The sequence below is a fragment of the Scardinius erythrophthalmus genome (genome assembly GCF_964197995.2).
Source record: "Scardinius erythrophthalmus genome assembly, chromosome: 20".
NCBI lineage: Eukaryota > Metazoa > Chordata > Actinopteri > Cypriniformes > Leuciscidae > Scardinius > Scardinius erythrophthalmus.
In genome coordinates, this window is record NC_138240.1 from 3,191,844 (window position 1) to 3,214,343 (window position 22,500).

General features: G+C 37.3%; 1 protein-coding gene across 1 annotated transcript in view; it reads right to left on the reverse strand.

Moving 5' to 3' along the window:
• Window positions 1-22,500, reverse strand: part of cux2b (cut-like homeobox 2b) — a gene marked incomplete at its 5' end in the record, with an annotated part of 152,519 nt that overhangs the window by 32,130 nt on the left and 97,889 nt on the right. The window contains one exon of the mRNA XM_081348362.1: window positions 16,544-16,622. Coding sequence (XP_081204488.1) covers window positions 16,544-16,622 — 79 coding nt within the window. The remainder of the gene's footprint in view (window positions 1-16,543; window positions 16,623-22,500) is intronic.

A 22,500-nucleotide genomic window follows, 5' to 3' on the forward strand; every position in this document is an offset into this window, starting at 1 on the left:
GTTAATTTTCAGGGAAAGAAACCAATAACACAGTATCAAAAGGGATATTTCTTTTTGCGCACGTACAAAGCAATACAACATTTTAATATATATTTATTTTTCCTGGCATGGTCCCATAGTATTTCCGGTTTTTAGCTGTACATCAGTAGATGCCATGATGATATTCTAGGAAAGACCATGAAGTTATATGTCCAGTAAATACTGAAAAACATGAATTTCAGTACCATGGTAAGTTTCAAAATAACAGCATTACCATCTGATTTTTGGATGGTACTTTTGAAGTATACCGTGCTATTTACGTGATATTACAAATACTATGGTATTTTGGAAATATATAGAAAGCCAAGTAAATCCTGAAGTACATGAATTCAGTATCATGGTATATTACCTTATACTGTACCATAAAATTACCATAAACCATCATTCTATCATGGTGCCACCAAAGCTTTTTTTTTTTTACTTTTATGTACCATGGTATATATATGGTACTCCAAGGTCCTTAAAAAGTCCCATGTTACTATCATGCTTTTTTTGACAACAGGGTATTCTTGGAGTAAAAATGTAAATACCATAATATTCCATATATAATACACCACCCAAAGATACTGACTCAAATTTTACTGCATTTACTCTATTCTCCAATTAGCATAATTTAATAATAATTATATATATATATATATATATATATATATATATATATATATATATATATATGCGCTATCTATATCTATCTATCTATCTATCTATCTATATATATATATATATATATATATATTATAGATATATATAGATATAGATAGATATTTTTATTTATTTATTTTTTGGGTGGAAAAATATATTTTATCTTAAACTCCAAGTATAAGTGAATATGATGTCTATGGAGGAAAGACTTTGGAAAATCAGTTTTCATCGCATGCTAATTTGTTTTCCCCATAAAAAAAGATGTCAGAGCTGCAATACTAAAATAATTGTCACGTTCATTCAGTCCAATTTGCTTTGTGCTGTAAAGTTTATTCATGTTGATTACGGCGGCTATTAGAGAGTGCCAAACATATTCTCTCAAATCACATGCAATCATCCCCTGATTAAATTAAGTGTTAATGGCAGGTAAAGGAGGACGAGTGTCGTTGAGGCCCGCGCTGGGTTTGGACATCACAGATCGCCGATTATCTTTAATGAATCTGTCCTTTAACAGTCCATGTACATACACTGCTCGTTTTCTCATTTCTCCATAACTTCATTACGCTTGATTGGATGTTTGCCTTCAGGTCATGTTAACTAATACCAGCAACCCCCCTTATAGACTGTTATCAATCATAACCACGCACACAAATAAACAAAATAATCAATTTCAACATGTGTACAGAACATTAATATGAGAATAAAGCGGTTGGGGAATGTTTCTGGTAGTATGTTATCCCACACATAACCATACTGGTGCTATTTCAGCTGGATGAACTGATACACAACCTAATTCTTCTTTACTGAATTACCAGAAGTAAAGCCAAAACAGTGTTTAATTCTGAGATGACAACTGGAAACCATCAAACATGCACAATAAGAGGTCACACGACGATGATGTCGCACACTACTCTCCATCACTGCATGCCGAATATCGATTCATAGACGATTTCAAAAAGAAGTATCCAGTGCACAGCATGCAGTGAACACTAATCTGTGTGTGAACCCAGCCTGTGTTCCTGAAGCTCAAACTGCACGGTACGTGCACACTAATATCATGAGTTCGATTTATAGGGAATGCATGAAGTGATACAACAAAAACTTGAATAAAATGTAAATCAGTTTGGATAAAAGCATCTGCCAAAGTGTATAAACATATACTTCTGTTCAAAAGTTTGGGGTCAATACGTTTTCTTTATATATACTTTAATTCAGCAAGGATGAATAAAATTGACCAAAAGTGACAGTAAAGACATTTATAATGTTTCAAAAGAGTTTTTGGTAACACTTTACAATAAGGTTTCATTAGTTAGTTAACATGAACTAAGAATGAACAATACTTCTACAGCATTGATCTTAGTTAAAGTTCAACATTTACTAATATATTATTAAAATTGAAAGTTTCTTAACATTAACGAATGCACTGTGAACTAACATGACTGTATTTTTATTAACATTAAAAAAGTTTAAAAAGTGCTGTAACAAATGTATTTCTCATTATTAGTTATGTAGTTAATGCATTTAAAAAAATAAAAAAATTAGACAAGTAAAGTGTTACCGAATTTTTATTTCAAATAAATGCTATTCTTTTGAACTTTCTGTGCATCAAAGAATCCAGATTTTTTTTTTTTTTTTTTTTTAATCAAGGTTTCCATAAAAATATGAAGCAGCACAACTGTTTTCAACATTAATAATAATCAGAAATGTTTCTTGATCATCAAATCATCATATTAGAATGATTTCTGAAGGATCATGTGACACTGAAGACTGGAGTAATGATGCTGAAAATACAGCTTTGGTCACAGGAATAAATTACATTTTAAAATATATTCACATAGAAAAAAAGCTATTTTAAATTGTAATAATATTTCACAATATAACTAATCTTACTGTATTTTGGATCATATAAATGCAGCCTTAGTGAGCAGAAGAGACTCTTTCAATAACATTTGGACGGTATTTGAACGGGTCACCAAGAACTACTTCAGATTCTCAATAATAAACAGTGAGGATCTTCACATCAGTAATTTGCAGATTCTTAGGTGTGTGTGTCTCATTGGTGTGATGTGAACATGTTGACTTCAACATCGAGTCAAAACTTCATGATACTTTATGACATTTTTTTCCGAACTGTGTTGCACTTTTTCGTCTCCTGCTTTCATCTCTAATTAAGATGCTTTTCATGAGAGTTTATCTTCCCTCACACCTGATAAAACGACGGCCTAAACTCTCCGCGCCTGATGCAACATCCCCCGACTGATGACCCAACCCCATCGATCCCCGTCCCGCGTCCTGCAGACGAGAGCGCGCGCTCCTGAAGCTCACTCCGGTCGTGAGCAGGTGTGTGTCAGGGCGGTCTGTCTCGGCCCTGTCAGCGCTACACCGTCATTAGCAGCGGGGAGCACGCGCGTCTCTCTGGGCCCTCTGTAATTACGCTCTGACATAATTAACCCAGCAAGCCCATTAGCCTAGCGCCGACTGCAAAAAAAGCTTTGCTATAATTATTTGTTGTGTGCATGCTAATGAGACCAGCTGTGCGCCCATCGTACAACACGAACAAATTAATTTACAAGGCTGCGCTTTAAGTTTTTTTTTCTTTTTTTCTTGTACCTCTCAAATACACACTCAAAAAGTGGCACGTCTTTTTTGGCTATCAAGTGGATGCGCAAAGTTCAAAAACTGTCTCTTGTCTGTTGTCAGACGAGCTGCTGGGGATGAACTCTAGTGTTTCACACAAATCATACAAGAAATACAAGTCAACTTCTTCTTTAAGCTAAACAAAAAGTGGCAATTTATTCCAAGTATATTTAGAGAACTATATATGTGTGTGTGTGTGTGGAGAGAGAGAGAGAGAGAGAGAGAGAGAGAGAGAGAGAGAGAGAGAGAGAGAGAGAGAGAGAGAGAGAGAGAGAGAGAGAGAGAAAGGGAGAGAGAGAAAGGGAGAAAGGGAGAGAGTGTGAGAGAGAGAGAGAGAGAGAGAGAGAGAGAGAGAAAGGGAGAGAGAAAGGGAGAGAGGGATAGAGAGTGAGAGAGTGAGAGAGGGATAGAGAGAGAGAGAGAGAGAGAGAGAGAGAGAAAGGGAGAGAGTGAGAGAGAGAGAGAGAGAGAGAGAGAGAGAGAGAGAGAGAGAGAGAGAGAGAGAGAGAGAGAGAGAGAGAGAGAGAGAGAGAGAGAGAGAGAGAGAGAGAGAGAGAGAGAGAGAGAGAGAGAGAGAGAGGGCAAAACTATTACACTAAACATCTGGATTTAGTATATTTGGATTTAAAACCCCATAAATTCCTCATGATTTACACATCAGTCAGATTAATATGGATATAAGGCGAATTTAGATGAGGATTACATTACAATAATACAAACTTAAGTGTAACTACAGCTTCCTTCTTCACTTCCAGCAAAAGATTCAACTCATCCATTAATACAACACTACCAAAAAGTACCAGACATGGTTCTTATCTATCTATCTATCTATCTATCTATCTATCTATCTATCTATCTATCTATCTGAAATCGTTCAGTACCACAGTATACATCACACAACATCTCACAATAATCTGAAATTTTCCTCCGATACCAATGTGACGTATTTTAACGTTTTTGTCTGTGCACAACCATGGGAACACTGTGACCTGATCTTAAATGTTCCATGAAAAACATCATTGAAACTTAAATTCCTCTCATTTTAACATTCAACATTTCTTTGCCCTTCATACTCGAGCAGTCACATAATAAATGCTTTTGCAAAAAGCCTTGATGAAGAAAGTAATAACGTGCAGAGCGAACGAGGTAAAGAGAGAGATGCGTCTCTTCCTACGACTGCGTGCGCTGAAAGACAAACTTGCCTCTCAAAGCCTTTTTGTTTTAGTGGCGTTGTGAAGGACACAGTCGGACAAACATCAATAAGAATCAGCTGTGAAGTGCGCTTGAAAGCGGCGCAGAGGAGCAGCTGCGTGAGGCTCCGCGAGAGACGAGTGATCTCAATAAAAGATGAAGGATACAAACAAGAGGAAAGCCAACGGATCGGCCGAGAGAGGCCAAGCATTCGTGTTAACTCTGGAATATTAACCGAAGGCCACCAGGACGATTTCAGGAGTGGTGACGTCTAGTGCCACGTGAATCTGAGTCATGAGGACCGATGGCTTTATATGAACAAATGTGGTGCAAAACAAGTCCTATTCACCACCTGTGAGAGACTGAACTTAAAAAAAGACACTTCAAATGTCTGAATCAGAATATCAGAGCAAGTGCCATTGATTTCAAAGATGCATTTACACACTTTACAAGCAAAACATGTGACAACATTTTGGCTCGACATCCTTAAAACAAGACTGACTTGCAAATACAGTGTGTATGAGTTGTTATTTTGAATCTTTTCAGTGAATCAAAACCAACATCTCACAGACTCACTGAACTGAAGATCGTCTGGTGTTAACGAATTTTATTATTGCTTAATTAAATGCAAATTTTGGTTTGGTCCTAAATGACTTCATTTTATGAGCTGATCTTTGAACTGAACTGGGACACTTACAATTGCAAGAAAAAAACTTATTCATAAAGCTTGATCAAAAAAAGTAAAGAGCATAATGTGTTGTGCATAGCTTTGGCTTATTGGAGCGTTTTAGAGCGTGTAATGAATAACTGAATCGGTTTGTTGAATCAGTTCTTTGAAACGAAAAGTTCAAATGAGCTGAGAAAAATAAGCTCAATTCAAAACATAATCTGACATAATTTTGCTTGTTTTAAGGATGTTTAGAATTTATTTATTTTTTATTACTGGAGTAAATTTTTTGTTTTATATTTTGATATTTAATGCAAAGGCATTTATATGTCCAAATACTTTGAGGAAACTGTATTCAGTCACATTTCCATGCACACAAACTATTTCTTAATATAATTTACCGTTATTTCATCAGGCAAGGCACTTAAAAATGCCATTATTTCCATGACGGTCTGTCAAGAGGATATAGTGTACTGGAAGATGCTCTGAGACACGTGAAGCCTTATATAATTCACCTTCTCAAACACACACACACACACACACACACACACACTTCAGTTTTCTCCCTGTGGGCTTGTTCTCTATAGGGACTCATTGGCCGGGCAGCACTTTTATGAACATAATGCATTATTAAACATCTCAAACATCTCCTGGGCTTTGTGTTTATTACTGCTCTTACAAATCATCAGTACATAATCTCTAGCGGCCCACAGAGATCTCTCTCTCTCTCACACACACACACACACACACACACACACACACACACGGATCTCTAGCGAAAAATCCCCTGAAAGAGTCACATCTTCAACAATAAGACACCCAGAGTGTGAACTACTAATGAAACATGTGACACGGTCCCAGAGGACCTCGGGACCATAAACAACCAGAATACAATGTTTCTTTATTTTCTAGATGAAAGGGTAAGTCTGAGCATATTGTTTTTTTTAGGGAGCAAAACTACAGTATTTCATGTGAGTTTCACCTTCAGTCTGGAGGAAAATAATGAACTACACAAAATACTGTCACTCTTCCATGAAAACAGTGACATAAAGAGGCTTACAGATGCGTGAGGGAACTATACCAGGGTGAAAACTACATCCCGCTGTAAGCGTTTCAATACACGGATGATAAATTACATCTCAAACTGTCATGAACTTTGAATTCTTGAATGGTTAAAGCCACAGTTCACAAGCATTTACTGGCCATCATGTCTTTCCAGACCTGTATGACTTGAATTTCTTGAGCACTAAAGGAGATGCTGATCAACACTGAATGAAGATGCACACTGTCAGACTCCAAAAATGACCAAAAAACATCATAAAAGCACCAAAAAGAGGTTAATATGATTCATAATCATATCATTCGCTGATTAACAGCTCTCAAATATGATGTTTGCATTCAAAATGGGGACATAAACCCCATGTTTGACATCAGTGATGCCAAATGCCATATTAAACCCAAATGATTTGAGCGCTAGCCTATAAGGAGGAAGATTAACAGTGAATGATGACTTAAATTTGGGTCTGTTCCTCAAACAAAGCATCAAATGACTTCAGAAAACTTGGAATATAGCGCAAGAGTTGTATGAACTACTTTTAAAACACTTTAAATTACCTTTTTTTGTCCTATTTGGAGCCTGAAAGTATGCGAAACGAAAGTTAAAGCCCAAATTTAAGTCGTAATTTGCTGATTCACAGCTCTCAAATTTCATATTTTCTTTCAAAATGGGGAAAAAAAAACCCATGTTTGACATCAGTGATGCCAAATGCCATATTTAACCCAAATGATTTGAGTGCTAGCCTATACGGAGGAAGATTAACAGTGAATGATGACTTAAATTTGGGTCTGTTCCTCAAACAAAGCATCAAATGACTTCAGAAAACTTGGAATATAGCGCAAGAGTTGTATGAACTACTTTTAAAACACTTTAAATTACCTTTTTTTGTCCTATTTGGAGCCTGAAAGTATGCGAAACGAAAGTTAAAGCCCAAATTTAAGTCGTAATTTGCTGATTCACAGCTCTCAAATTTCATATTTTCTTTCAAAATGGGGAAAAAAAACCCATGTTTGACATCAGTGATGCCAAATGCCATATTTAACCCAAATGATTTGAGTGCTAGCCTATACGGAGGAAGATTAACAGTGAATGATGACTTAAATTTGGGTCTGTTCCTCAAAACAAAGCATCAAATGACTTCAGAAAACTTGGAATATAGCGCAAGAGTCGTATGAACTACTTTCAAAACACTTTAAAGGAGCTTTTTTGTCCTATTTGGAGCCTGACAGTACTGTATAAGTAAAGTGGTCTGGATGGTTACTTTCAAAGCGTTTATGAATAGCCTACCGTACCGTGTGAAGTCAGCCAGGCTTTCAGGTTTAAAGATGAGTAAATAAGTTCACCTGCTGAAGTGTGGCGCAGTACCGCTGGTCACCACTAGCCCGCGCAATAGCACTAGCATTCATTAGAGAAAGCGGCAGGTTTACAGGGTCTTTCATGACAAAGGCGTCTTCAGAGCCGGCTAAAGTTCGGTCCTCTCAAACAGAGCTCGTTTTGGTCTACATGCAGAGATTTCAGAAGATCCAGAGCCCTCGACTGACATGAAAAGAGCAAGACACTGCCTCAGGGGTACTGGTGGAGGTGTGCAGGGGAGGTTACCGGTGGAGGGAGAGGTGTGGAGGGGGGCACAGGGGGATTATGGGTACAAAAACACAGGCAGAGGTAAAGCGCGCACCCGCGGCGCGTGTCTTACGGCGACGCCCCTGGCAACAGCCTCTCCAGGTGAGACGGATTCAGAGACGCCTTTGAGTGACAGTACAAGCACACGCTCCTCAGGAGGGACTAACTTTGACTTTACCCGCTTTTCCTCCAGTAAGCGGATGCAGAAAACGGAGAGCATCCATATGACCGCGGGGCATGAATACGACGGCGCTAAAAACACATAACCGAGAGGTGTGTTATTTGCGGCTGGCGAAGGCTCTGATGACTGTTCTTGCAGGGGATTCGGATGGGGAACGTGTAACATATGGCCTGTTAACAACATCAGGTGAGCCGCGAGCCTCCCAGAAGACTCACCTGAGAACAGAGACGCTCCGAGTCGGACGCTTTTAGAAACCAGACAACAGACCTTCCCTTAAGAGCCAAAACTCAAGAGCTACCAGTGCCAGATCTGAGGAAGTTGCCAATCGTGGAAACAGACAAAGAAATAAAATGTTTAAATTTGTTATGAAAAAAAAACAACAACAAAAAAAACGTTATTTTAGTGAACGCATACACACACACACACACACTATATGTCTTTCGGGAACATGTTTCTTTAACTGCAAGCGCTTTTATGTCCTGAAGGTTGATTTTTATCAACACTAACAGAAATAGATCTTTTTTGTGTTGTGAATTCTACTATCATTTTATTTTTAATACTGAAATGTCCTTTATATTTTGCTTTTATCGTTTACCTTTGTCCCAGATACATTCTCAATTCCAAAATATGAAAATTCTGCATAAAAATATTTTTAATTACAACTATGACAAGTAATGACATTTGAATATTTATTTAAAAATATATATTTTACATTTTTATTGTGAAAAAGTTTTCACCACACAATATATACTGAAAAAGTTTGTTGTACCCAAAATTATGATGTCATTTTCACCACAACCAACACTACTAACCCTGATAACATTTTATGAGAAGTATACAAATATTTTTTTATTTTGGTATACACACACACACACACACACACACACACATGTACACACAAACAAGCACACACACACTCTCACACACACACACACACACAAACATGCACGCACAAACACACTCTCAAACACAGCGCACACAAACAAGCACGCACACACAAACACACTCGCAAACAAACTTACACACACTCACATGCGCATGCACACACACTCACACTCACACACACACACTATATAGCATATATATATATATATATATATATATATATATATATATAGCGCATTTGCAGGTGTTTCTTCAACTTCAAAGGTTGATTTTTATTAATACTAACAGAAATAACTAACTCGTTTTGTCATATGAATGCCACTGTCATTTTATTTTTAAAGGTCCCGTTGCATGCGATTCCAAACTTTAGTTAGTGTGTAATGTTGCTGTTAGAGCATAAATAATATCTGTAAAATTATAAAGCTCAAAGTTCAATGCCAAGCGAGATATTTTATTTAACAGAAGTTGACTACAAAAAACGGCTCGATTGGACTACACCCCTCTACATCCTGCATTAGTGACATCACCAGAACCGTTTCTTGACTAACCTCCGCCCACAGGAATGCTCCCTCAACTCTACTGGCTACTTGCGCACTTCTTATAACTTAGGCTACTGTGTTTACTCAGCTCTTACGGTGATTTTCTGAAGTAAAACTGACGCTTCATCTTTTGTGTGATGTACAATAAACTTTATTAAACTCATCAGTATATGTTTGATCATCATTCAGACAGCAGACTTGTAGGCTATTAATAAAAAATGGATACATAGCCTACAAGCAGATGACAAATACGTTATAATAACCGTAATTAAACTACTAAACCATACCTGTTTCATCTCTATACAGCACTCTGACTCTGTAGACATTATTGTCCGACTCGAAATGAACGCCGTTACTGAGAGTTTCTGATATTATCATCATTCCGTGAGATGAAATTTTCCTGACAGACTGAGCGCGAGCTCATGAAGCTCCGCCCCCTGTGTCGTCCAGCAGCAGCTCATTTGCATTTAAAGGGGACACACTGAAACGGCTCGTTTTTCTGAGCCCCAAAAAATGTCAATTTAAACATGCTGTAAAAAATGATCTGTTGGGTATTTTGAGAACGGGACCTTTAATACTCAAATGTATTTTATGTATTGATTTTATAGTTTTAACTTTGTTCGTGATACATTCTCAATCTTAACACATGAAAATTCACCATAAAAACAATTTCAAATTATAACTATGGTCAAATAATGAAATAAACTGTAGAAAATATTTATAATAAATAAAAAGTTTTTTACATAAAATTGTTATTTTCATTTCCAATTAGGCTGTAATTTAATTTTTGTCACAATATGCAAAACTTAAAATATTTAATTGTGTATATTCAGGATACATAAAATTATTAAATTACTCTTAGCAAGAAAAAAAAAGTTGGACAGGAATGTTTAAAATGTCATTTCCAACACCAATGATGGAATGATGGAAATAAAAATAAAATAAAAATCGATGTCGCACATTAGTAGTAGACAAATTAAATAAACTACTGAAAGTGCAAGTTTATTTTCTAAACATCCACAGGGCCAAAAGTGCTAGAGTTGGAGAAACACATCTGTTTTACAATTATTTTTTTCATAATTATACACAGCTGAACAATCAGGGATTCAATAATTGCTGACGAAACCGCAAAACAGAGCAAAACATAAGAACGTGGAAACGGGGAGCCATCATCACGTTGATATCAGACAGAAAGAGATACACACACAGAGCGATTAGCATGTAGACCGTAAAGGAAACATCAGCATTTTCCCTTCGCCTCCTCCTGCAGTGAAAAGACAAACTCAACTCTTTGTAGATAAACAGATGAGCAGCATGTTTTGTGTTAACTTTATCAATACTGTACAAGCGGCGCATTAAAGCAGCGGTCGCAGGACTCTAACGCTTTAAAGACAGCGGTCAGATACAAGTTTATCTGAAGAGAACCTCATGGAGAGAATCATAACACAGTACTGGGGAATAAATATTACAGGTACAGTAACTATAGAATCATGATTATGACATGATCACATAAAACGGGATATTATTACTAAGGCAACCCTAACCTTACATATTAAACTTTAGCACTTAATTCATCCCACACTGATTGTGGCATGAATGATGTCTTAAATAATGAGGCTTACTTTTCTAAAGAGTTTTTCTTACAATTCAGAGGATTATCATTTTATATCATCCTATCGTCCAGCCCTGATCTGACAACTCATCTTTATTGGAAAATAAAAGTATTTTTCAGAAATTCCAACGCTATCTCAGTCACGACCAATTTATACGAATTCATACGATTTGTCTAAACCCCAGTGATGGGCAGGTTTAGGGGCGGGGTCAGGCGTAGGTCATTCGTACGAATTCATACGAATTAGTACCCTGGTAATCCAGAGTTCTCGCGAGAGCACAAGTTGAATTTGCTCAGCGAGTTACTCTGGTGTCGAGTAATGATGCTCATTAAATATGCCCCTGTATCCGAGCTGCACCAATCACATCGGGTTATCTGATATAGGCGGGCCAGAGGAGAGATGACGACAGCGCTGCGACGTCGAAGTGATTAGTAAACATTGCAAGATGGCTATGGATGGAAACGGCTTTGGCCGCTACAATGAACGAGTTAGACTTGGCTTTTTATCTAAAAGAGGAACAGAAGACGGCGCTCGAATCGTTCCTTTGCAAGAAGGGCGTTTTTTGCCGTTTTGCCGACCGGATACGGCAAGAGTCTAATCTACCAGTTAGCTCCGCTGGTAGCTAAGCGTATGGGGCTTGTTGTGATTGGTCGTAGTGTTATCCAATTGCATGAAGTGAGATTTTCAAACACATGCTTGGTGCCGCCCCTCGAGCTGGACGATTTTCATTAGACGATGCCAGACCATTAATCTTTCAGATTTAGGTCTGGATTTCCAGGCTAACGAATTCGGCAACTCATTTGAATATTTGAATATTTATTTAAAGAAATTTAATAAATATTTTAAATTTTTATTGTGAAACATTTTTTCACCACAATATATTTTGAAAAAGTTTTTTGTACCCAAAATTATGATGTCATTTTCACCACAACCAACAATACTAACCCTAATAACATTTTATGAGAAGTATACAAAGATTTTTTATTTTGGTATACACACACACACACACACGTGTACACACAAACGCACACACACTCTCACACAAATACGTAAGCACAAACACACTCTCCCACACAAGCACGCACAGTGCACACACAAACACACACACACACACAAACATGCACGTACAAACACACTCTCAAACACAAACATACACACAAACTCACATGCGCATGCACACACTAACTCGCACACACTCGTACGAATTCATACAATTTGTGTAAACCCCAGTGATGGGCAGGTTTAGGGGCGGGGTCAGGCGTAGGCCATTCGTACGAATTCATACGAATTGGGCAACTCGTAAAATATGTACGATTTTTGCTAAATCTTACATATTTTACGAGTTGCCCAATTCGTATTAATTCGTAGATTCTCTCTAGAAAAGTAAGCCTCATTATTTAAGGCATTGTACAAATTTGTACGAGTGAGGTCGTATGAATTTGTACGAATTAGCCACCTCGTAAAATACGTAGGAATTGGCGTGAGATTAGTGGTTTGCATGTAACTATTTAAAACAGGTTTTTTATAATTGTTGATTTGTGGCACTTTGCTATACAAGTAAAGACAGATTGTGTTTGTGCTCTGATTATGAACACAAGCATGTTGGATCAACAATCCACAAGCATGTTGGTGTTTCTGGAAGCTGAGCGGGTTTACTGTCCTTTATGCACCTGCAACGGTTCATTCCCCGGGATGGGGGGGGGGGTGACCTTGCTCAAAGCCAGAGGAAGGAACAGATTAATAGGTTGCTGTAGACAACAGGCTCACCCTCACAGATGGCGAGATCCGTCAGAGGTCGATACCGATGAAAATGTAGCTCTTCACAGGGAGGGTCAAGCGCCGGGTTACGCTCGCATCACACGAGACCGATGACATCTGATGGCCACGGCTTTGGGGGGAAACCTTAGCCACGTTTAACCACAGTCACCCTTGGTGGCATGCAAATCAGAACGTGTTTTTGTGCAAAATGAGCCAGCCAAAAAAAATTTATAATAATAAATGCCACAGACGAGGTCAAACGGAGTTATTCACTGGGTTTTTGGCTGTTTTGAAACACTCTGCTCTACTCCAAACAGCACTGCTTGCACAAAACACAATTTCAATTGCACATATCAACGCTGCAATACTTTAATAAGCATATGCTGCACACACAAACAGTGGTTACAATTATACACTTTAAATCACACTGAGAAATCATTACTTTTCAGCACTGAATGACATATAGGTTGCCTTATCCACCATCTTGGATTTATTCACTGAGTCAGTCAGAATGCATTCTGGGATTGCCGTCTAGTTATGTTGCCTTAAAGGGATAGTTCACCCAAAAATTGAAATCCTGTCATCATTTACTAACCCTCAAGTTGTTCCAAACCTGTATGAGTTTATTTCTTCTGCCGAACACAAAAGAAGATATTATGAAGAATGTCAGTAAATAAACATTTGATGACTTTTTTTTCCATACTATGGAAGTCAACAACTGTTTGTATTCTGTGTTCAGCAGAAGGAAGAAATTCATACAACTCGGAACGACTTGAGGTTGAGTAAATGTTGACAGAATTTTCATTTTTGGGTGAACTATCCCTTTAAGTTGCCTTTTTAACTCTTTAAATTTACAGCTTTCCGTGTTTTCACTGTTATAGGGTAGGGGGCGCTATGACACATCAACTGAAAGAGTACAGAATCTCCTGATCAAAACACAGGTGAAGAAGCTGCAGAAACAAGCCATAACCAAGGGGGTAATCCAGCACCCGGAAAGCGTACCTTCCCCGGGAGCCGCCATTGGTTAGCAAGCCATCACCTGCTGTTAGCATTCCATTGACTCCCATTCATTTTGGCGTCACTTTGACAGCGAATAACTTTACATCTGAGACGTTTAAAGACTTCATTTGTCCATTGTTTATTTCTGAAGAAACACGACAATGTATAAAAGGCTCCATTACCTTGTATCTTGCGTTATGGCCCCGTAGAAGCAGTTTTTGTAAAAATAGGCTAACGATTGCGTCATAACCACGCGACTCTCTGTCGCACAGTAGAGAGATTACCGTATGGACAGGAGGAGAAGCTCGAGGGCAATCGGGGGGACGTGGAGGCAAAATGACAAAATAATTAATCAGAATACTTAGCAAGAGTTTCTCCTGCTCCTAGCTCATGGACACCTACTACTCACACTCTCCGTCTCTGCAAGATTCGGAAGGGAATGATTCAGATTTCTCTCGGCACAGCTACTAGAAGACAGACGTCACATCTACGTCGTCAAGCTCAGTTTGAGTCTGCGCGGTACGCTCAGCCATCAGGAAGTGAGTGCTTCTAATTGACTTCACTTTTCTCTGTTGAATCCAATGGGGTCGCTGTGTCCATTTCTTTTACTGTCTATGGCGATAACATATGTAAGCAGAAATACGCGATCATCAACATTAAACAGCAGATTAATCAAAACTGTCTAATGTTACTGAATGAAATGTCGAGCGACAGGACTGTGAAGCTTTGAGTGTGATGATGGACTCGATCTACTCCATCTGTGTTTTGATCATCGTTCTGAATCACATCTGGATGCAGTCTTTGACAAAAATACGATTTGATAAGTTTGTTGATAAAAGTTTGATAGAAGTGTTGATAAAAAAACCTGTTTTTGTTTAAAAGCCGAGGCTCTATTCTTTCTTTTGATATATTGCATGTTCAGATACTCATACAACAAAATATTCCATTTTGATAAAATGATGAAGAATGCTGGCGGTGGCTGGCAACTTTTAAATAAAATGCTGGCGGGGGAAGAGTTAAAGAGCCGTCTCGTCAGGAGTGCACCTGTGACACCTGTAATGCTGTCTAGGTAGGCAGCTCCCTAGGTTTGAGAACAGAGTTTATCTCTACAGAACAAGCTTCCATTACCCAATGACTGTGTAAAGAGTGGCATCAAGCCTTCTGTGATCTCTGATAGGACGGTCTAGCGTCAGGCCCCTGTCCTCTTTCTGCCGTCTGTGTCTCTTTCGCTCTTATCGTCTCTCCTCTGCTCCACATGCCTCATCAATCCCACATTTCACATCCAGCTGAGCTCTGATTGGCCCACTGCAGTCATCAGAACCTGAGACCATATGGACCCACCCGACCCCAAACCACTCCAACAAGCACTTTCTACACGTTCTTAAACACTATATTATAATACTCTTATATTACTCATAATTTAGTTTTACTTACATGATCATTTTCTAACAGACAGTCTGTGCTACTGTATCTTTAAGACGTCCATATCAATATGACTTCATCAGAGCAAACCAAGTTGCCGGATAGGTGTTTATATGTTTTAGTAAAGATTAAATACTTTTTACATTAAAGGATATTATTGTGTATTATGAAAACAATGTTAACAAAGGTCTTGAATACATTGTTAATTTATTTATACTGCTGGCAAAATTTTATATACATAAACAAAAATTCATCCCCAATCTTTAAAATGTTTAGAGTAGAATTTGATTGCTTTATGTCTTCACTGAAATTGGTCATTAACGTGTTTAAAATATTTTGATATAATTTTTGGATCCCCTGTTACCAGTTAATGCCACGCTTTGTTTTGTAATATTGTATGCTATGCTTGTTACTTGTTCTGTCTGTAATAAAAAAAATAATAATAAAAAAAAGTGTTTATATGTCAGTCATATGTTAATGAGCTCATGGAAATGTGCACTTAAATACAGTGGACTAAGTGACTAAATCAGTGTTGTTATTGTTAACTAATGATAAAATTATTAGTTTGTTAATTAAAATAAAGCCGAAATAAGAGAAGATATAAATATGAGATGAAAAAACATTGTCAGCATTTGTGACTGTACCTTTAAGATGTCCTTATCTAAGAAGTTCCATATTAAAAATAATTGTCGTTAATTGGAGTAAAGCTGAAATAAAATAAAATATTAATATTTAATATAAATCTTATATATCCTATATCTTTAATGAAAATTAGAAATGTTTTCTTGCCAACTAATTGAAATAAAAGAAGTTGAAGTTGACGAATGAAACTGACTAAAACTGAAATAAAGTTAAAAGAGTTAAAGCTAAATAGAAATATTAATAAAAGGACAAAAGCATGTGATAAAATTTTTATTAAAACTGAAAAATTAAACATAAAAGCGAATAAAAATTTTGAATAAATACTATACTTGTATATAAATAACACTGAACTGTATGTTTATGTATAAAGATGGGTGGTCATAGAAAACAAAAGAGCTCATGATTGTTATGTTGTGTGTGTCTACATCAAACTCATCCACTTCAAAAGAGGAAGAAAAATCCTGTATACATGATATATGATGCTTTTAACTGATGTTTAATTGTTAAATGCACCCCCCCCCCCCCCCCAAGTTACTTCTTATAGGCTAGGTGTGTTCCTTTGAGTCATGAATGTTCCTTGTTTCTGCAGGTCTCTCTCTCTCTCTCTCTCTGTGTGTGTGTGTGTGTGTGTGTGGCAGGTGTGCAGCTCACCTGGGGCCTCGATCAGCTGTTTGTATATTCCCAGGAACGCAGACTCCGCCTCCTTACTGCGCTGGCTCAACGCAACCACCTGCAGCAGAGAGATGAGCTCATCAATCCAGCACACACTTAAGGGCCACGCAACACATAAGAAAACATTACAATCAATAATTCTGCTCCATATGTTGAAACCGCAGAGCTGCAAATAAACTTTGTTCCAGTACTTAAGCGGAGAAAAACATTAGTATGATGGCTCTCGAGGAAAACTGTCTAATAAACTCACCAATGCAACAAAGCATCCGATACTGCGAAAAATATAGCAGATACTCAACCGGCTTCACACTCATCACAACACTCACTACGGGCGCGCTTAGAGGCAGTTCTGCAGTGTGTGTACAGTGCATCATGGATGGCTTAATAATACATGCACAGAATACTGTATCTCACAATGAACTTCCACTTCAAGTCTGATGAATAAACCATAAATAATATCAACTGTGATTTTTCCAGACTTATTTAAGTGAACTGCTAAAAGTTAAAGTCCCAGTGAACCGGAAGTTGCACATGACTTTTCTCCAGTGTTGTGACGCATTTCCAAGTGAATTTCCAGTTGTTCACCACAAGACTTGTAATATGCGCTAACAGAGTAAATAGGGTCAATTTTGATTTCATGTCGACTTAAAAATATTTTAAAACTGGACTGCATATTAAAACTAAATAACTCCACTGTAATTTCAAATAATTCCAATGTAAAAATGGTCATGTGACAAAAATTTAGCAAACTACTGTTCAAAACATTTAGCTTTGTATAGTGCATAGTGTTTCATTTTTAACATTTTTAGCACGCCATACACAGTATGAATTAATCTTCAAAATGTTTCATCAAAGCTGCATTTATTTGATCAAAAAATACAGTAAAAAAAAGAAATATTGTGAAAAATGATTTACCCTTTAAAACAGCTGTTCTGAATTTGAATATATATTAGTGTAATTTATTCCAGTGATCAAAGCTGAATTTTCAGCATCATTACTCCAGTCTTCAGTGTCACATGATCCTTCAGAAATCATTCTAATATGATGATTTGCTGCTCAAGAAACATTTTTCATTATTTTTATGCTTTTGTAAATAGTACTGGACTGTGTGTGTGTGTGTGTGTGTGTGTGTGTGTGTGTGTGTGTGTGTGTGTGTGTGTGTGTGTGTGTGTGTGTGTGTGTGTGTGTACTTGTACAACTATCTTTGTGAGGACCAGTTTGAGTTTTAGACCATTGGAGTGAGGACAAAGAGAGTAAAGTGAGGACATTTTGGCCGGTCCTCACTTTCTGAGAGCCTTTAAAGGCCTGTTTGAGGGTCAAGACTTGGTTTTAGGGATAAGGTTATGATGAGGTTAAGGGTCAGGGTTCGGGTTAGGCACTTAGTTGTGATGGGTAAGGTTAGGGTAAGCGGCTAGAGATTGCATTGTGTCAATGAATGTCCTCATAAAGATAGATGGACAAGAAAGTGTGTGTGTGAGAGAGAGAGTCAGAAATGAAGAGGAAAGGGTTGCTGACAGCTCTGAGTCTGTGCTGGACTACTGAAGCCAGGTCAGATTCAAACACAACCTCGACTAACCCGACCCATCACCCCTGCTATTCTCCTCTCCACAGGTGACTCAAACCAATTACGGATTCATTTAGAAAGAGCGGGAGCAGAATGGGCCGCCACCTGGCCCCATAGAGAGGGCACCTGTGCCTGTGGATAATGTGGGTTAGAGCTGCAAAGACCACACAGAAAACCTCAGAAACAACACTCGGGCCGTCATTGAGATTCAAGTGCACACTGGAGGGGAGGTTACCGCTGAAAACCCTGACGGGACGCTTGCTGCCCATGTGAAATACGAGCAGACAGGCCTGCGGGTGAAGCGGGTTTGATGCCAGTTGTGATGGGAGGAGAGAGACTCACAGCGGCTGCGACTCAAATCAAACACAAAGTCCTTTATATTCAAATCAAGTCATTAATGTTTGACTCAAAGGATGTTTTATAAATCAAAGTGTGTTGGGTGAAGAGAAGTCAATGGCTGCATTGCAATCCTGCATACTGTGAAGTACACACGAGTGAAAAGTGTCAAGAACAGATCTGGGTCATATTTCAGCCCACAATCTAAAGTATATAAGAGTCAATCCACCATCAATACTTACCCTGATTCACTATGGTAAGGCTATTATAAGTGTTTCTATTTTAGATCTGTCTGGATGGTTTTCATGAAGAAGAAGATATTACTTTAAACGTTCAAAGAATTACTACCTTAATCACTATTAAACATTATAAAACATATATAATCATTATTAAACACCTTAATCACTATTAAGCATTATAAAACAGATATAATCACTATTAAACACCTTAATCTCTGATTCAAAAATAAGAAGCCTAATACAATGCTAAACAAATTAATTATTTATGCGTAAAAATCGTTTTTGCTGTACATTGCCTTTAATTTAGGCTGATTTCAATTTTAAAAGGTCAATTAATTTATTAATTTCATCACTGCATTTTTTTTCCCATTAATAAAAGAAAACAATCTTAATGGTTCTTAAAAAAATAGGCTTTCTTTACATGCAAAATTTATTTATTTTTATTGGTTTTGAGGTGAAATATGAGCCAGGCATTTCTTCATGAGATTTACTGACACTGAGGAATTAAAAACTGTAGGCGGTATTATGTAAAACACTATGCAACATGCAACACACACTGATACTAGTATCACATTTGGCATTTAATTCAGTATAGCATTCATTTATACTGTAGCATTGTGGGATCCAATATTCTGCGTGCTGTTGCATGCTGCACATTTAGTCAAATGTAGAAGGAAAATTTGCATTCTGCACACATTTATACTTTCTTTGAAAATAGTAGGCATTATGTCATCCTGAAGCTGCTCTATAAGCATCATGTGGAGTCTGCCGTTCGTTCAGTCCTCTTCTGCCGCTGCCTCATGAACTTCATGCAGAATACAGCAACACTACAGGAATCAATACTGATACAATCGTCTCCCGCGCTCGCTGTCTAAAAGCAATTGTGTCTCTCTCTTTTTTCAAAGACATGGCCTTCAGTGGCTCCATCAGCACTGGAGCTCTCACATACGAAGAACACAAGCCAGTGAACGCAAGGAAAGAGTGTGTGATGCTTACAGGACATGTTAAAAAAAAGGCAGAGCATCTGCTGATCTGATCGCTTTAATTAATGCTGCTTCCCAACAGCACTATTCAAGTCTACTCATGTCTCAACTTTAAAGCTGAAGTCTGTCATTTCTGAACCACTAGACAGTCGCAAAACAACTCCCCTCATTGGTCAGACAAAAAAATAGTCCCACCCCAAACTCATGCCATTGGTTGAGCCAGAACTTGACATGTTGAGCCGCTCAAAACACAAGAGTCAAATACTACTGACATTAAAAATGATTTATTACCCAAAAAAGATATTTTGAGTTGGTATCTGATCTGTTCAGAATCTTATTGGAGACAAAAAAATGCGCGATTTTGTTTTTTTCTTTCTCTTTCCTGCAGCATCAGGACTGAAAACATGAATGAATTGCACACAGACTGTCTCGCATATGGCCGGATAATCACGCAAAGATAAATCCCTGTAATTCTGCAAGAGACAACAAGCATTTCCTTATGAATTTACACAAGATGAAGAACCATTTCAGCCCTCATTTGTCAAGGGTATAATGACTTATTAGACGAAAGCATCATCACCATTATCATCCTCATCATGTTTGATTTGAACATTTTTACGTACCTCTCAGAGTACTTCATCATCTCTTAACGAGAGAACACATAGATTACCTCCAACATCACACCATTAACCCGTCAACTGCAGCGCCTAGACATCAATTACACACACACACACACACGTGTGCATGATGTTAATATGCACGGGACGCCTCCACATCACTGATCCAGCATCAGTCTCAGAAGTCCAGACAACATATGACAGCAATGTTTGTGCTGCATAAAATCATATTGATATTAATTAAGATGGATAACTGAGAAATATTAAAAGGCTTTCATGAGAAATCATATTTACCTTGATCTTTTGAACTGTGAATTTCTAAAACATTCTGTAACAATTACAGTTTAAAACGTTCTCTTTTGAAATTGAAATTACATTTATTGCTTCAGGAAAATTCATTTCTCCTGTATACCAATCAAAAGATTGAGGTCGGTTTTTGAAAGAAGTCTCTTCTGCTCACCAAGGCTGCATTTATTTACTCTAAAATACAGTAAAAACAGTAATATTGTGAAATATTATTACAGTTTAAAATAACTGTTTTCTATGTGAATATATTGTAAAGTGTAATTTATATCCTGTGATCAAAGCTGAGTTTTCAGCATCATTACTCCAGTCTTCAGTGTCACATGATCCTTCACAAATCACTCTAATATGATGATTTTCTGCTCAAGAAACATTTCTGATTATTATCAATGATGAAAACAGTCGTGCTGTTTCATATCTTTGTGGAAAACCGTGATCGTTTTTTTTTTTTCATGATTCTTTGATGAATAGAAAGCTCTAAAGAACATCATTTATTTTTCATAGAAATCTTTTGTAACATTGTCCCTCCTTAATGAATAAAAGCATTCATTTAAATAAATAAATCTTTCTGAATGGTAGTGTATCTCCACAGTCGGACATTGCTATTGAAAGTGTGTTTTAAGAAAGCTCAAAAGGCCAGAAGTGTCCATATAGTTGAACCAGCCGTGTCTGACACGAGCCCAATAGTAATTCTTTGAAAAGTTTACAGTAATTTCTTCTTCGAGTCTGTAAAAGCAGAGCTCAGCACTGCACGTCTTCTAGTACTTTATAATTACAGCTTCAAAGCGCAGAGAACTTTAAGATACTTCTTAGTCCCAAAACTTAAAGCAGCGATCTGCCAAATTTCAAAGGTATAATTTAGCTTTTACATTAAACACACTCCAGCATTCATTCACTGACTAATTTCTCATTCGCACAAACGGAAAAAAATAAAAAATAAATCAAATGCATGACTGCCAAAAGCATCTGTGGTTGGATCCCATAATTAATTTGAAAAACGTAATTTTCAGAATCTGTGAGTGTGTTTTCACACACGTGCAACTTGTGTGTGCGGGTCAAGAGGGGCACAAAGAAATCAAGAAGAGTCGGTGTAAAATGTGACAATAAGACAGCATGAGGCAGGAGACTCCAGTAAAGACTAGCAATTAGCAATTATACACTCATCAATTACAATTATCACAACTGGTGATTATGCAATTAGCAGTGAATCATCATGTTTAGCCATGATGGCTCAACATTTAGGATGTGCTACGGAAAGAGTTTGGGTTCATGAGGACAAAGATTGTCAGATTGAGTGACTTTAATTTTAAATTTAATCACAATCAGTGTGAATTAGCCGTTTTTAAAGGGATAGTTCACACCAAAATAAAAAATTGCCGTCGTTTATTTGCTGTTGTGTTGAAACCTATAAGCTTTTTTTTTTTTTTTTTTTTTTTGTAGAACACAAAATTAAAAGTTTAGAAGAATCATACTGGTTGCACATTTACATTTACAATGAAAGTGGACTGATGCTTTCAAGCTTTTTAAAAGGACATATAAGAACCATAAAAGTATCACAAAAAAATCTATCACTATATTTCAAGCCTTCTGAAGTCATACGATAGCTTTGTGTGAGGAACAGAACCAAATTAAGTCAAAATTTACTGACTGTGCTGTAACTCTCAATAGACAATGACAAAATCTTTATTTAGGAGTGAACTATCCCTTTAAATTCAGGTGCACATATAATTATCAACACTTTTGTTGATTTTCCCCCTCTGAAATCCATATATAATGTTTCTTGCACCAAAGCAGTTTATCATGACTATTTTCCAGGCTCCCTGTAAGCATTAGAAATAAACAGGCAGTTTTTGCTACTGTCCCTTTAAGACTTCTATTATGCAATAATGGATGA